This window comes from Ursus maritimus, unplaced genomic scaffold, assembly GCF_017311325.1.
Source record: "Ursus maritimus isolate PB19 unplaced genomic scaffold, ASM1731132v1 scaffold_30, whole genome shotgun sequence".
Taxonomy (NCBI): domain Eukaryota; kingdom Metazoa; phylum Chordata; class Mammalia; order Carnivora; family Ursidae; genus Ursus; species Ursus maritimus.
This window is the reverse complement of record NW_024425564.1, coordinates 2,682,595-2,700,484: the sequence shown is the minus strand read 5'-3', so window position 1 is coordinate 2,700,484 and position 17,890 is coordinate 2,682,595. Positions and strand designations below refer to the sequence as shown.

The 17,890-nt window shown below is 39.1% G+C and overlaps 1 protein-coding gene across 1 annotated transcript in view; it reads right to left on the bottom strand.

The window, feature by feature from the left end:
- Positions 1-17,890, bottom strand: part of SLC26A8 (solute carrier family 26 member 8) — a 107,172-nt gene that overhangs the window by 79,033 nt on the left and 10,249 nt on the right. The window contains exons 3-4 of the mRNA XM_008693487.2: positions 7,754-7,870; positions 6,128-6,309 (exon numbers count right to left, since the gene is read on the bottom strand). Coding sequence (XP_008691709.1) covers positions 6,128-6,309; positions 7,754-7,870 — 299 coding nt within the window. The remainder of the gene's footprint in view (positions 1-6,127; positions 6,310-7,753; positions 7,871-17,890) is intronic.

Below are 17,890 nucleotides of genomic sequence, written 5' to 3'. Positions count from 1 at the left end.
TTGCGTCTCCCTCTCAGCAACTGAAATCCACGAGCTCCCTCCTGGTGTTGATTCAGAAGCTCGGTACAGGCACCGGACCACCCTTCTTTCTGCAGGAGCGCTTCAGCTTAAGCTCCTGCCCTAGAATCTATTGACCTTATTAAAGTGAGGTTAACAGTGACCAAGTGGTGATCAGAACCAGCTTTTGCCTTTTTAAGGGCCCTTTCGTTAGAAGCTTCCATAGCCCTTTTCAGGAGATGTTAATATCCCTATGAGGAACGCCCTTTTCAGGAGATGTTAATATCTCTATGAGGAACGGGGCTTTTCACAAAGGAAAAGACAAGTTAAAAAGCCCGGGGTTCCAGCTCAAACTCCTCAGCCTTTGACTTTTATCTTTACAAAGAATGATTAAACTGAATTTATACCTTCAGGATTATATATATAATAGATAATATGTATATATTGTATAATACATAGAAGACATAAATTGTTTCTATAAATCCAGTATATGTAATAAATATAATTTGTATATTATATATGCATACATACATGTAAAACACTATATTACATTTAATATATAATTTATATATTTATGTTATGTAAGTAAATGTAATTATATACTTTATATAATTACAACTTATATAATTTATCCGAATACATATTTATATATAATTATATATAATACTATATTTATATATAATTACAAATACCACAAATTATACATTAAATATAAAGTTACAATATAGTGTTTTATATGTACACATGCATATATATGTTATATATGTATATTATATATGTGTATATATATATATGTATTTTAAAATATACAAAGGCTCTAAAAGGGTAGACCCCAAACTATTAACAGAAGTTACTTCTTGGGGTATGGGATTAAAGGTTGGGGAAATACTTTAAGATTTATGCACTTTTCTATTATTTGAGACTCTTGCAATATACATGGCCATCTTTTTTTTTTTTTTCAAGTTGGCTGCATCCCCAATGTGGGGATTGAACTCACGACCCTGATGTCAAGAGTTGCATGCTCTACTGACTGCGCCAGCAGGTGCCCCCATCTTTTATAATAAAAAACAATCCAAAAATTGATGGATAGAGGGTGAGCCCCATTCCCCTTAAGAAAGTAGGTTAAGAAAACTTGCACAGCCTAATGAAGAAGATGGGGAAGGATCAACCAGTCTTGAAGCCTACTTCTGTTAGCACTTTGAGGTTTAAAAGCTTTTTGTTTTCAAGCTTTCAGTCAGTGGAGCACTGTGTCTCTATAATCTCTGCTCATTACTGTCCTGTATGCTCTACCCCGTCAGCTTCCTGTCTTTTGTGTGATCGGCTGATTTCTATTTCCGTGCTTATGCACGAATCCCTCTTTTTTGCCATTTCCGCCAATCCATGCTCATCATCTCTTTCAAGAACTCAATAAAATCCCTCTTCTTCAGGAGAGGTGGTGAAAAGAGCATGATTCCTAGGGATGAAGAACTTGGCTTCAATCCTGGCTCTGCAACTCACTGGCTGTGTGAGCTTGGACAAATTAACTAAACTCTCTGAGCCTGTTTCCTCATCTATAAGTGAATACTCAACACGCAGTGTTTTGTGTGGATTACACTGTGTAATACATGTAAAGCACTTAAATCTGAGAGTAGCGACAGATGCAGACCCATTATCACTCGTTCTTCGTGCCGTCTCTTCCTTCCACCTTGTCAGTGGCAAATACCTGTAGCCATAAAACTTTTGCTCAGCTGTAATGTGGCATCACAATCTGTGTTAATCCAATTTTCTAGGCAGCCAATGTCAGTCAGTCAGAGTTGGCCTGTGACATGAAATCTATCAGCCATTCTTCTAGAAAGCAAGTACTAAACATTCAGTGAATGAAGGAAAGTCTCGATACATGTTTGTTTCCTTCACAGACAACTCCAACCAACTAAAGGTTATTTATGTACTTCACACTGTTTCAACATTGAACACTTCACTTCTGTTAATACTAGTTTGCACTTTAAAATGATCTAAAGGGCAGGGGCGCCTGGGGGGCTCAGTCAGTTGAGTGTCCGACTCTCGGTTTCGGGTCAGGTCATGATCTCAGGGTTGTGAGATCAAGCCCAAGTCAGGCTCCGTGCTGAGTGTGGAGCCAGCTTAAGACTCTCTCCTTCTCCCTCTGCCCCTCCTCCCCACCCCCACTCGCGCTCTATCTCTCTAAAAAACAAAAACAAAACCCACGAAACCAAACCAAAACAAAATGATCTGAAGTGCAGATTCTGGAGGTAAATAGCCCTGAGCCGAATTCCCAGTTTGGGATCTTACTGGCCGCGTGACCTTGGGCAATTCACTTACCTCTCTATACCTTTTCCTCCTTAAAATAAGGATCATAGTAATACCTACCCTCATACAAGGAGTTGTAAGGATCAAACGCGACGGATACATGTAAAGTGTTTTGAACAATGACTAACACATAACAATAAATGTTATTTGTTCCCCATTGGTAACATCTTGCAAAACTATAGCCGATCCTTGAATACCACAGGGGTTGGGGCACCCCACCCCAGTTGAAAATCCACCTATAAATTTTTTTTTAAGATTTTATTTATTTGAGAGAGGGAAAGTACAAGCAGGGGGAGGGGTAGAGGGAGAACGAGGAGCAGGCTCCTGGACTGAGCAGGGAGCCCCATTCAGGGCTTGATCCCAGGACCCTGGGATCATGACTTGAGCCGAAGGCAGACGCTTAACTGACTGAGTCACTCAGGCACCCCCCTCCCCCACCGTGTATAACTTTTGATTCCCCCAAAACTTAACTCCTATTAGCCTACTGTTGACTGGAAGCCTTACCAATAACATATAAACAGATGATGAGCATGTATTTGGTATATGTGTTACATACTCTATCATTACAATAACGTAGGATAGAGAAAAGAAAATGTTATCAAGAAAATTGTAAGGAAGAGAAAATACATTTACAATGCTGTACTGTGTTGTGTTTATTTTTAAAAATCTGCATATAAGTGGGCGTGTGCAGTTCAAACTCATGTTGTTCTGGGGTCCATGTTACTTGTTTTAAATATTTCTTCTACATACATTTGAACCACATCACAGTGTTATAATTTCATTTCAACCATCAAACATAATTTAGAAGGCACAAGAGGACAAGGAAAATCTATCATATTTATCCATATTTTTACTCTTTCCATTGTTCTTTCTTCCTTCCTGATGTTACAAGATTTTTTTTTTTAATCATTTCCTGTTGAGAGAACTTCCATTCACCATTCTTTTAGGGTAGGTCTGCTGATAGCAAATTCTCTTAGTTTTCCTTCATCTGAGAATGTCTTGATTTCCCTTTTATTCTTGAAGGAAATTTTCACTGGGTATATGATTTTGGATTGACAGTTCTTTGCTTTTAGCAAACAGAAAATATTGTGCAGCTTTCTTCTGGACTCTGGTTTCTGATAAGAAATCTGCTGTCATATGAGTTGGTTACCCCCTTCACCCCATAGGTCGAGTGTTTCTTTTCCTGCTTTCAAGATTTTTTTCACTGTCTTTAGTTTTCAGAAGATTGGCTATGATTCGTCTTAGGGTGGATTTCTATGGATTTATCTTGTTTGAAATTTTCTCAGCTTCTTGAATCCGTAAGATTATATCTTTTGCCAAATTTGGGGAGTTTTCAGCTGTTATTTCTTCAAGTAATTCAGCCCCATCTTTTTTCTCCTCTCTTTCTGGGACTCTTATGATATAAATATTAGATATTTTGATCTCACCCTACTTGTCCCTGAGGCTCTGTTCAGTTTTTTTCTAGTCTGTTTTCTCTGTGTTGTTCAGATTGGGCGATTTCTATTGTTCTTTCTTTGAGTTCATTCATTCTTTCCTGTCTCCTCTATTCTGCTATTGAGCCCATCCTCTGAATTTTTAATTTTGGTTATTGTACTCTTCGGTTCTAAAACTTCCATTTGCTTTCACATTTTCTGTTTATTTGCTGAGACTTTCTATTTTCTCACTTGTTTCAAGCATGTTCATTGTTGCTTGCTGAAGCATGTTTAGGATGGCTGCTTTAAAATCTTTGCCAGACAATTCTAACAGCTCTGTCATCTCAGTGTTGGCATCTTTTTATTGTCTTTTTCATTCAAGTTGGGATTTTTCTGGTTCCTGATATGACAAGGAATTTTCAGTTCAATCGTAGACATTTTGACCCGGCTATGAGATGCTGGATCTTATTTAAGCCTTCTGTTTTAGCTTGCTTATTTTGACAATGCGATGGCAGGGGAGGGGGCAGGTGCCACCTTGTTACTGTAGGTGTAGAAGTCCAGCTTCTCCCCTAAGCTTCCACCGACAGCTGTGGCAGTAAGGACTCTTCGTTATTGCTGGACCGGGGTGGGAGTTCTGGCTCCCCGCTAGCCCTCTGCTGATATTATCCTGGCCAGAAGAGACAGGAATGCCTTACTTCTTCCCACTTGGCCTCCACTGACACTATAGCAGAGGGGGTTGTCCTCTTCAGTAGGCCGTCTCAGACATCACCCCAGCGAGGAGTAGAAAGGGGGTCTCATTAATGCACAGTGGGAATGAAAGTCTTGACTCCCTATTTGGCCTTCCCTGACAACATCCCAGTCGGGGGGGTGGGGTTCGTGGGCACTTTGTTACAGGTGGGTGAGGGTGAAAGTCTAGGCTCCTCATTTGGCCTTTATTGGGATGAGGGGGTTGATACCACAGTTTTGTTTTGTTTTTCCTTGGTGTTTGTCTGGAGTATAGTAGTTCTTATGTAAAAGTTTTCAGCCTTGCTAGCCTTTTTTGGTGCTGTGGCTACAAAGAACAGACTTCTGTTCGGGCTTTGTGTGTGTGTGTGTATGTGTGTGTGTGTGTGCATAGGTATTAGCATTTTGAGTTTCTGGCTTCTACAGTACCAAGTTTGAAATACAAGAAGCAAAAATAAAACCCTGGAAACTCACCACTGTGCTGTTCCTTGGATCCTGAGTTTCCGAGCCAGTTTGCCCTCTTCTTTCCACTTTTCAGAGTCTTCTTATGTTTGTGTTATATATAACACCCCAAGGTTTTTAGTTGTACTTAGCAGGAGGGATAGGGAAAAGTACATCTATTTCATCTTCCTGGAAATGGAATGTCTCCTCCTTTTTTAGATGAAAAAAACTGAGGCTCAAAGGAGGTGAGAGAACATGCCCAGGTCATGTAGATAGTTCATAGGTTGCTGACTTATTGCCTGTTGTTTCGTCTTCTCCTACAAGATTGAAGTTTTTAACCACAGGAATTACATCTTCTTTTTTTATTTTTGGTCTCTGTCAAATTACCAAATTCATATTTCTGTACCCGGTAGTTATAACACATTGATGCTTACTATGTAACAGGCTCTGTGCTGAGTGCTTTACATGTATTTTCTCACTTAGTCCTCATAAGAACCCTACAAAATAAATGTTATTATTCCCATTTTATACACAGGGAAACCAAGGCTTATAAAGGTAAGGTGATTTAAGTAAGTCATATAGCTGGTATCAGGGCTGGACTTTGTAGGCTTTCAATTAAACTTTACCTAATAAAAGATGGTCCCAGGAGAGATCAGCAAAAATTAGACTGGTTGCAAAGAAAGAGAAATAAAACTAGCATATGCGACTTTAGTTTAATGGGCGAAGCTTTAGATGGTAGACCCTGAGAAAAAATAAGAGACACACCAAAAAAAAGTTTTGATATTTTAATAAGTCATTGATATTATTGTTCTATAGCTGTGCTCCTGAAATCGTAGAAAAAGGATTCCAGGTCTGACTCTAATGCTTACTTAACCCAAAAAATAGTATGTGAGCCTATGAGTGCTATTCTTGTTGAAAGAATATAAAGATTTTTTTTTTAACATGAAATCATGAATAGAACTTTAGATCGTAGTCCCTAGGACCCTTCTTTAGTTTTAGAGAAGCGACTGATGAGAATGTTCAGTGTCTCATCCTGAATCAATGGCGAATGATTTCTGAGGAGGGGAGAAGTTTAGTCACTGAGGAGAGCCTATCCACACATCCTGTAAGTTTTCCAAAAACAAACCACTGAAGTTCCAGATTTATCACAACGGATAACAGGAGCAAGAAAAGGAAGGGGTCCATTTGTAGCTCCTTTGTTTGTTTGTTTGTTTGTTTATTCTTCAGGGGTTCAGAGACTCAAATCCTACCTGAATAATCCCAGTCAGAAAAGTTGTGGATGCCACCACACTCAAGGATCTGTTATAGTCCGCAAGGAAGGAGGGCTTTGAAAAGTCATCCCTGATGAAAGTCCCCAGAATCAGGTGGCCATTGTTGAATGGGTACCGTCTCAGGACGTTGATCATCAGAGCACTCATGAGGAAGAAGGAACCTACGAAAGAAGGTGTCGAGGCAGAAAGTGCAGTTTTATATCCAGGTAACCTGACATATTTGACAAAAGCAAGGCATGGTCTGATGTTGTTTTGTCTTTGATCTGAAGAACTTTTCTTTTTTGAAAGTGGCCATTGGGGAAGCAAGAGAGAGCAAAGAAAAGAACTCTGTTTCCACGTGCCATGGCCAGCTTCCAGAGGTTAGATCTTGGTGGTCCAGGTAGTAACCTCTTTGCTCTATTGGCATGTGGGGTGGGATTCAAAGGGAAATTGGCTGGAAATGCTATCAGTCTCATCAACTGTCTCTGTGCCTAGAGATGGTGGATGAGATGGTGGGACCGGGTCAGAAAACAAAGCTAATCAGTAATAATAAGAAAAATAACACCTATCATTTATGAAGGATTTACTAGGTGCAAAATGACGCTGAGCTACACCTGTTTCAGACATGATTTCGTGCAGTCCTCCAATCCACACTGTCATATATGGGAGCAAAGGCAAATCTTACCTTTAAATTACCTAACAGAAACCAAACTCTAGTAGCCTTATTATCAGTATTTGGAAATGATTGCGATATTCCCCAGAAACTTGGAAATATGGGAATAAAATTGTTCTGTCTCCAAATGTACAATCAACACATAATGGATTTTAGTAAAGACATGTGATATTGTCCTGTAAAAAGGCAGGATAGCACTCTGCATCTAGAATCATGGGCTGGTAACCAGACCGAATACACAAATGTATCTGGAGAAAACGTGTCTGTCAAAATGATCAATGTTTGTTCAGTGGGGAAGCCACGAGAAAGGCACTTTACTAAGTAGATGTTGGCAATGCCCTTCCAAGATTATTGGGCATTTCGTGGTTTGGTTTCTCTCCCAGTTTACCTAAGTGAAGAAAATGTGCTACTTATATGACCTTCAACAGGTTTGGTCCCTGTAACAGTTACTTCTCATTATAAATTAGTAGATGAACTTTTGACTCAAGGAAGGAAAGCGCTTATCATATGGATTTGAGGGCTTTGATTACATGACGGCATGTTCTCATTGTAAATTAATAAGCTAACACAGTTATGGAAATGTAGGCCCAAGGACTTGGGTGATTACAGGTCCAGCTGAAAGATGGATCCACTCTAGGAATCTTGGCAAAACTGCCTCTGGATCTTCTGGGTTGAGCGCAGTCAGATTTCAATGTGTGGTAATTTCACCAACCAAAGTACCTCTTCAGTCTAATTCCTTTGGGGAACAGCTGTCTGGCCAGCTTGTCTGGCAGTGACATTAATAATGGCACAATCTCTACATTCTGAACACTCACCCTATGGATAGAACGTCCATCTTTGGCCTCCTTTTTTTTCTGCCTTAAACATAGCTTTAATTTGGGTTCTTAGCAATAAGGAAATGATTGAGGCAGAAAGTCCATCCACCACCTGTGTGGTTCCAGTACTGAACTCACCAATGGACATTTGATGACATGATCCAAAAATGACATAAATTACTGAAGAACAGAAAGCTGCATAACAGACATTGAGAGGAGGAATCAGTTGCCTTGTCAGCAAACTAAATGTCAGGGCTGAAAAACAAGATAATTTAAGTAAGAAAAGGTAGGCTGGCTTTTAAAAGTCACCTTCAATAAAAACTGTAAAGAATATTTAAAATAAAAATGATCCATGTGTCTAGTTGTCTGTGGTAATAATATCTCTTGACATACAGCCCTTCATTAGTCCCTTTTATTACCTCCTCCGACACCTAGCTTCTCCTCCTACTTTACCACGTGCTTTTACACCTCGCTTCTAAATCACAGGCTTAAACACCTCGCGCTTCAAGGTCTTCATGCTAATCATGGAAAACAGACGTCACAACAATAAGACCTCTGATTCCAACAGCTCAGAAGCAGCCCCATTTCACCCCTAGTGTAGTAGTAGAAGGCCCTGGGAATCCTCCAGGACTAGAAATAAAGCTGGAGAGCAAGGCAAGAATCATACTTAACTGGCTTGGTTCCACGTTGGGATGTGTTGTCTCTCTTCCATATGCCAGTCATTTCGGTCTCTTTCTTCACCAACTCCTTCAATACTTACTTTCTTTTCCAAGAACACCATGAGAATTTGGAAATTTTGAAGCAAATGGATTAACATGCATGGTGTCATCCTTTGATGTCTCAAGCCCACAGCTCCTGCCCTGAGGGCTTATCTTTCTTTCTTTCTTTTTTTTTTTTAAAGAGAGAGAGCGCGAGAGAGCATGTATGCACATGCGCGGGGACGGGGAAGTGTTGGGGGGGGTGGGGCAGAAGGAGAGGGAGAGAGAGAGAGAATCTTGAGCAGGGTGGAGCCCCATGTGTGGCTCAGTGTCATGATCCTGTGATCACGATCTGAGCCAAAATCCAGAGTCTGACAATCAACCAACTGAGCCACCCAGGTACCCCTGAGGGCCTATCTTCAACTTACATCATACTGTGTGCTCATCTGAATTCAGTTATGAGTTCAGTGAGCCAATTTAGTGTCTAAGACAAGCAAGGCTATGTGTGTGTGTGTGTGTGTGTGTGTGTGTGTGTGTGTAGAAGTTCAAACACATACAAAAACAGAGTATAATGAGCTCCCATGTACCTACCACCTGTTTCGACAGCGGTCAACTCATGGCTAACCGTGTCTCATCTATTCCCTCTCTCTTCTCCCACTTCATATTATTTTTAAGCAAATCCAAGATATGAAATTATTTCATCTGTAGATATTTCAGTATAGATCTTTAAAAGAAGACTCTCTCTCTCTCTCTTTTTTTTTTAAGTATCTCTCCACCCAACATGGGGCTCAAACTCACAACCCTGAGATCAAGAGTCAGATCTACCGGGGTGCCTGGGTGGCACAGCGGTTAGCGTCTGCCTTTGGCTCAGGGCGTGATCCCCGCGTTGTGGGATCGAGTCCCACATCAGGCTCCTCCGCTATGAGCCTGCTTCTTCCTCTCCCACTCCACCTGCTTGTGTTCCCTCTCTCGCTGGCTGTCTCTATCTCTGTCAAATAAATAAATAAAATCTTAAAGAAAAGAGTCAGATCTACTGACTGAGCCAGCTAGGTGCCCCAAAAGAAGATCCTGTATGTATGTATATATGTATGTATGTATGTATTTAAAATATTTTATTTATTTATTTGAGAGAGAGCATGAGCAGAGGCAGAGGCAGAGGCAGAGGGAGAAGCAGACTCCCCACCAAGCAGGGAGCTTGATGTGTGGCTTGATCCCAGGACCCTGGGATCATGACCTGAGCCGAAGGCAGCCTCTTAACCAACTGAGCCACCCAGGCACCCCAGAAGACCCTCTTTTTATTTAACTACAATACCATCACTATATCCAAGAAATTAATAATGGTTCTTTATCAAATATCCAGTCAATGTTCAAATTTCCCTGCTTATTTCATAAATGGTTGTTGTGGTAGAGGGCCCTGAAGACGATCTGTAATGGCTAATTGGTATTCATGCCTCCGCATGATCCCCACCCCTTAAGTATGGGATGGACCTAGTAACTTGCATCTAATAAACAGACTACAATAAAAATGATAGGATGTCACTTTTGAGAGTAGGTTGCAAGAAGACTGTGGCTTCTGTCTTGGTTGCTCTCTGACTCACTGTCTCTTTCATACAGGTCACCAGCTGCCAGAGTTGGCTTCAAGAGTGTGTGACTTATGCAATTAAACAGGGCTTAGAAGTTTCCACACTTGGCTTAATGCTCTACTCTGACCATCTTGAAATTCTGAATAATTTTTGAATTAGGGGTTCTGCATGTAGCTGATCCCACCAGCTGCCATGTTAGGAGGACACTCAAGTGCTCTTAGAGAGGCCCACATGGTGAGAAACTCAGGCCTGCCAGCAAACACATGAGTGAGCCTGAAGGCTGATCTCCAGCTTCAGTAGAGCCTTGAGATGACTGACAGCTTGACTACAGCACATGAGAAACCTTCAGCCAAAGATTTGGTGGGTTTTGGGGTGACCTTTAAAAACATTATTGGCTATTATATGTTGTACTATCTTTTACAATCTTTGTATCAGGACTCAAATGAGGTTCTCACATTGGTTGATAGATCTGTTAAATCTTTGTAATTTATAGTTTCTCCTTCCACATTTTTTTTTCTCCTAAGCAAGGCTCTAATGATTGCAAAACCAAAAAAAAAAAAAAAAAAAAAAAAACCCCCCCCCGAAAAAACACACAAACCCAAAAAAAAAAAAAAAAAAAAAAAAAGCCAACCCCGGAAAAACACTACACACACAGAAAAATTGCTCAAATAAGCTTGAGCAAAACAGGAGATTTCCTGAAAGAGTACAGAGGACAGTTAGGCGTCATCATAGACTGGCCCCGGAACTAAAAAACTATCAGGATCTAAGGCAGGGATCTCCCTATTTTCTCTGACTCCAGGCTGCACAGTCTCCTGTCGTCGTTTCCGGTTTGGGGCTACAGCGAGCAACATTGCCATGAATATCCTTCTACACGCCTCTTGCTGCAGCGATGTCCAAGTTTCTTGGGATTCTACATCCTGAAGCGTAACTGCTGGGGCACCTGCCAGAAAATGTCCAACTGTTTTCCAAAAGGTTATACAATTTACACTCCCACCAGCACTGTAGGACGGTTCCCATCAACCGCATCTGTGTGAGCACATGATACTGTCAGATTTTAAATTTTAGTGTGTATGAGTTAGCTTGTAACTCATTTAAGCTTCACTTTTCGCTTCACTGATTGCCAATAATGTTGATCGGTCTCTTTGAGTGGTTTCCTTACAGATTTGTAGGGATATCTACAGTACAGATTGAAATCTTTTGTTAGGTGTATGTATTACAAAGATCTCTCCCATTTTGTGGTTTGCTTTTCAATCTTAACGTGTCTTTGAATGAACAAGGCTTTTACTTAATTCAATTTATCAGTCTTTTCCTTTTAGGCAAGCTAGTGCTTCTTATGTCTTGTTTGAGAAATCATTTTCTACTTCAAGATCATGAAAATATTCTCCTACATAATTCTAAAAAATCTTTATTGTTTTACCTTTCACATTTAGGCCTTTTATCTACCAGGAATAGATTTTTGTGTATGGCATGAGGAAGAGGTCTAAAAATTGGGGGTTTTTTTGGTGGTGTTATTGTAGTTTTTGGTAGGTTCCACACCCAGCATGGAGCGCTATATGGGGCTTGAACTCATGACCCTGAGATCAAGATCTGAGCTGAGGTCAAGAGTCAGACACTTAACTGACTGAGCCACCCACGGGCCCCTAAAAATTGTTTTTTCATGTAAGTATCCAGTTGTTTCATACCATTCATTAAAAAGTTGGTTTCTGTAGTGACACATTCAATATAAACTCTGCAACACGTATTTGTGTGTCTCTTATCTCTTCCGTTGGTCTAATGGTCTGTCTCTGCAATAAAACACTGCCTTGCTATTTTATAGTAATTGGTTTAGTAATAGTTTTGATAAGTTAGTCAAAAAAGCCTATTTTTATTGTGAAATATACATATAGAAAGTACATTAAAATAGATGTTGATGGGGTGCCTAGGTGGCTCTGTTGGTTGAATGACTGACTGTTGGTTTTGGCTCAGGTCATGATCTCAGGGTGTGGGATCAAGCCCTGGGTTGGACTCTGTGTTCAGTGAGGAGTCTGCTTGGGATTCTCTCGCTCTGCCCCTCCGTCGACTCACGTGCTCTCTCACGCACAGTCTCTCTTTCTCTCTCTCTCAAATAAATAAATTAATCTTTTAAAAAATAGAAATCTTTCAAAAAATAAAACAGAGGCTGAATAAATACTTGTAAAACAAACACCTTTGTTACCACCAGCCAGATCTTTGATTACAATTCTGCTTATCCCCGCAAAGGTATTCATTATTTTGACTTGTGTGATAATAATTTTCTTTTCTTTATAGTTTTACCAGTAGTGTACATATTTCTAAATAATACAGTTTAGTTCAGTTTGAGTTTTCAGTTTGAATTTTATATTAATGGAGTTACACTGTACGCAATTTTTATTTCTGCTTCTTTTGCTCAATATCACGTATGTAAGAGTCCTCCATGTTGTGGTGAGTTGATTGATGGCTCATGTTCCTTCCATGTATTCCAATAGATGCATATATGAACGTTTATTTATTCTGTCTACTTTGGGTGGACATTATCTTAAATATTATAACTTTATATTAAATCTTGATAATTGGAGGAGCAGTTCTTCCTGCGCTGTTCTTTCAAAAGAATGTGGCCATTCTTGGCTTTTTGCATTTATACATACATTTTAGAATCTGCTTATAATGTTCCATTAAAAAAATCCTGTTGGGAAAATTTACATTAAAATTGTAATGAATCTATAAAGTTTATTTTGAGAGAACTGAGATCTTTAATTTTTTAAATTTTTGTTAAGGGTTTTATTTATTTATTTGAGAGAGAGTGAGAGAGAGCACAAGGAAGGGGAGTGGCAGGCAGAGGGAGGGGCAGGCTCCCTACTGAGCAGGGAGCGTAATGAGAGGCTTGATCCCAGTACCCTGAGATCGTGACCTGGGCCGGAGGCAGATAGTTAACCAAATGAGCCACCCAGGTGCCCCTGGGATCTTTAAATATTGACTCTTCTAACCCATGAGCACGCTATTTTTCAATTAATTTCAATTGATTTAATTAATTAATATTACTCAGTAAAATGTAATTTCTCTAAAGAGGTTTTACATATCTTTTCTTAGTTTCATTGCAACTTATTTCATATTTATTATGCTTTGGTAAATGGTATCTTTTGTAAAATTTCACTTTCTGTTTCTTGCAGGTGTATAAAAATATACTTGATTTTTATATACTGACCTTGTATCCAGCAAACTGGTTAAAATCTTATTAATTCCATTAATTTATTTGTAGATTATTTTCTTCATTAAAAAATAATCATCTGCAAATAATGAAGTTTTATTTCTTCCTTTAAAATCCTTATACTTTATATTTCTTTTGCTTGCTTTAATATACTGCCTGTGAATTCAAGTATAATGTTGAATAGCCCTATTTACTCTTTCTAAAAAATATATCTTTTTAAAAAAGATTTTATTTATTTATTTGAAAGAGAGAGAGTGAGTGAGAGAGAGAGAGAGCATGAGCCAAGGGAGAAGCAGACCCCCCTGCTGAGCAGGGAGCCAGATGTGGGGCTCGGCACCCGGACCCTGGGGTCATGACCTGAGCTGAAGGCAGTCACTTAACCGACTGAGCCACTCAGGAGCCCTAAAAATATATCTTATTGATTTATTTTTAAAGTAAGCTCTATGCCCAATGTGGGGCTTGAACTCACGACCCTGAGATCAAGAGTTGTGTGCTCCACCAACTGAGCCAGCCAGTGCCCCAGCCCTTATTTACTCTTGATAAGCAACATACAGCACAAAGAGAAAGTCTTTTGAAATGTAGGGCTTTTTTCTTTTTTTTTTAAAGATTTATTTATTTTAGAGAGAGAGTAAGTAGGGGGAGGGGCAGAGGGAGAGGGAGAGAGAATCCTCAAGCAGACTCCATACTGAGTGCAGAGCCTGATGCAGGGCTCGATCCCAGGACCCCAAGATCATGACCTGAACTGAAATCAGGAGCTGGCTGCCCAACTGACTGAGCCACCTGGGAGCCCTGAAATGTAGGATTTCAAATAACTTACCAATACAAGGAAGTAAGAGAATTACTTGGTAAGAGCCTGAGAACTAAGTGGTCTAATCTCGGTTAAGCTTAGGCTATGGAGAACAGAGGGAAACCAAGTTTCCAAACTTTCCACTACTTAAAAAAATTTTTAAATTTTGAACTAATTTTAGACTTCAGAAAAGTTTCAAAAATAATAGTTTCCATATAACCCTTACTTAGCTTCTCCTAATGTTAACAATTTATATAGTCATAGTATAATTATCAGATTCAGGAAATTAACATTATAAATTAACTAAAGACTTTATTTTAATCTCATTAGTTTTCCCACTAATTTCCTTTTTCTGTTCCAGGACTCTACCCAGAATCCCACATTCCATTTAGTTGTTATTTCTCCTTAGCCCTGGAATCTGTAATAGTTCTTCAATCTTTACTTGACTTTGACACTTTGAAAGAGTATTAACAGATCAGTTATTTTGTCAAATGCCCCTCATTTTGGGATAGTCTTAGGTTTCTGCATGATTGTACTAAGGTTACACTTTTTTTTTTTAAAGATTTTATTTATCTGAGAGAGAGAGAGGGAGAGAGAGAGAGAAGCAGACTCCCCGCTGAACAGGGAGCCCAATGTGGGGCTTGATCCCAGAACCCCAAGATCATGACCTGAGCAAAGGCAGACACTTAACTGACTGAGCCACCCAGGGGCCCCAAGGTTACACGTTTTCAGTGAGAATACTACAGACATGATGTCGTGTACTTCTTTGTGTGTCATATCACAGGATTCATAAGTCTCTATATGTCTTACTGCTGGTGAAGACGTAGCATCAATTACTTGGTTCAGACTGTTTCTCCCAAGTTCTCTACTGTAGAGTCATGAACTAGTTAGCAAATATCTTTTTTTTTTTTAAGATTTTTTATTTATTTATTCGACAGAGATAGAGACAGCCAGCGAGAGAGGGAACACAAGCAGGGGGAGTGGGAGAGGAAGAAGCAGGCTCCCAGCAGAGGAGCCTGATGTGGGGCTCGATCCCACAATGCCGGGATCACGCCCTGAGCCGAAGGCAGACGCTTAACCGCTGTGCCACCCAGGCGCCCCTAGTTAGCAAATATCTTGAGGAAGATTCTTCAAAACTATCTCCTTACATAGTTTGCAAACTTTTACCCACTCATTTTAACATCTGTTAGTGGATTTTATCTACGACAATTATTACTGTGATGTTTCCCTAATGGTGATTTTCTATCTTCTTTGATGTTTATAAATTGGAATTCTGTAAGGAAGATCTAGAACTTTTTAAAGAAGTTCTTCACCATATAGTATTTTTGTGTCATTTGAAGGAAATTATTAAGTTGTCAGGTACTATCTATTCAAATGTAAATAAAACTTTTGAATTATTTACACTACAAATTATTTCATTATTCACACTACTTAATACACAATCCCTTTGTCAGTTAGCAAGAGTTGCTCAGATTCATTCATTGGCGTAGTTATGTGATTATTATTATTCACCAAAGATCTCGAGTACCCACTATATGCTAGATACTCTGCTCGATGCTAGGTAAACTTACAAATCCTAATGCCATTCTTCTTTTGGTATGAAATTACACTGATGATTTGATAATTTAGCAGCGGTATGTCCTCAACTTTGACCATAGATGAAGGACCTTTAGTAAGTGGGAGTCAGAAGAGGACTCACAGATAAAACATCAGTGCCAAGAGTTCAGGTCTTTCACTGTAGCCTGGTAGAGACTTACTGATACTTTTCTGGAAGTGAATGCACTCACACAAATGGAACATTTTGGTTTATAGCTGCCACATGGAAATTTTGAAAGGTATTCCTTTATTTTGGGAATTCAAGCCTGGCTCAATATATAGAAATCAATTAATGTAATCTACCATAGTAACAGTTGAAAGAGAAAAATCCCATGGTCATATCAATAATGCAGAAAAAGCATTTGACAAAATATAACACCGATTCATGATAAAAATTCTCAGCAAGCTAAAATAGATGGAAAGTTCCTCAACCTGATAAAGGGCATCTACAAAAATTCTACAGCTAACATCATACTTAAGGGTGAAAGATTGAATGCTTTCCCTACTAAGATCAGGAACATGGCAAAAATGTCTATTCTCACCACTCTTGTTCAACATAATACTGGAAGTCCTAGCCAGCACAATAAGCAAGAAAAAGTCATAAAAGCCGTTCAGATGAGAAAGAAACACAACCGTCCCTGTTTACAGGTGACATTATTATCAATGTAGTAAATCCCATGGAATCTACAAAAGATTGTTAGAACTAGTGAGTTACAGGATACAAGGTAAACACACAAATCAATTGTATTTCTATATGTAAACAATGAACAATTAGAAATCAAAACTGTTTTTAATTACTATAAACAATATCTCCTCCCAAATGAAATGCTTAGGTATAATCCTAACAAAACGTGTGCAGGATCTGTACGCTGAAAACTACAAAAGCTAATGACGGAAATCAAAGAAGAACAAATTGAACGGACTGTGATCATGGATTGGAAACGCAACATAATAAAGATATCGAATATCCCCAAAGTGATCTATGTACTTAATGCAACAACTATCAATATCTCAGTAGGATTTCTTTTAAGATTTTATTTTTTTATTTGCCCGAGACAGAGAGAGAGAGAGAACACAAGCAGGGGGAGTGGCAGGCAGAGGGAGAAACAGGCTCTTCACTGAACAAAGAGCCCAATGCAGAACTTGATCCCAGGACCCTGGGATAATGACCTAAGCCAAAGGCGGATGCTTAACTAACTGAGCCACCCAGGTGTCCCTCAGTGGGATTTTTCTTTGTAGATATAAACAAGCTGATGCTAAAATTTATATAGAAGAATAGCTAAAACAATTTTGAAAAAGAACAAAAATGGAGACATCACACTATCCAACTTTAAGACTCATTATAAAGATACAATAATCAAGACATGATATTGGTAAAGGGATGGACAAGTAGATCAAGGGAACAGAATAGAGAGTCCAGAAATGGACCCACAAAAATATGGCTGTTTGATCTTTGACAACAGTGCAGAAACAAGTCAATGAGTTATAATGCTATAATGCTATAATGCTATAAATATCAGGGTGCATATATACCTTCAAATCAGTATTTTCGTGTCCTTTATGTAAATACCCAGTAGTACAATTGCTGGATGGTTAGCTTTCCTTAAAAATGGATGTTGAATATGTAACAAAAAATAACCCTTGACCTAAGCTTCGCACTTTATGAAAGGGTTAACTCAAAATGGATCATAGAGCCAAACGTAAAACATAAAACTAAGACTTTTAGAAGAAAACGTAAAAGAAAACCTTTGTGACCTGGGGGTTAGGTGAAACGTTCTTATACATGATAGGAAAAGCACAATCCATAAAAGGAAAAAAATGGATAAATTGGACTTCATCAAAAAATTAAAGCCTTTGTTCTGTCAAACACACTATCAAGAGAATGAAAAGATAAGCTACAGACTGAGGGAAAATATTTGCAAACCACATATCTGACGAAGGACTTGTATCCAGAATATATAAAGAAGTCTCAAAAATTAACAATAAGAAACCAAAAATTTTTTTCCAATTAAAACATGGGCAAAGGAGTTGAACAGGCACTTCACTGCAGAGGTCATGAGGACAGGGCGCCTGGGTGGTGCAGTTGGGTGAGCATCTGACTCTTGGTTTTGGCTCAGATCGTGATCTCAGGGTCATGAGATTAAGCCCCCCCATAGGGCCCTGTGCTCAGTGTGGAGTGTGCTTGAGATTATCTCTCCTCTGCCCCCCTAGCTCACGCTCTTTATAAAATAATAAATAAATAAAAATCTTTGAAGAAAGGTTATGAGGATAGCAAATATGAACAGGAAAAGATGTTCAACCTCGTTAGGTATTAGGGAAATACAAATTAAAACCACAATGAGACATCACTACATACCTCTTCGAATGGCTACAATAAAAGATAGTAAAAACTGGCCTTCATCAAAATGA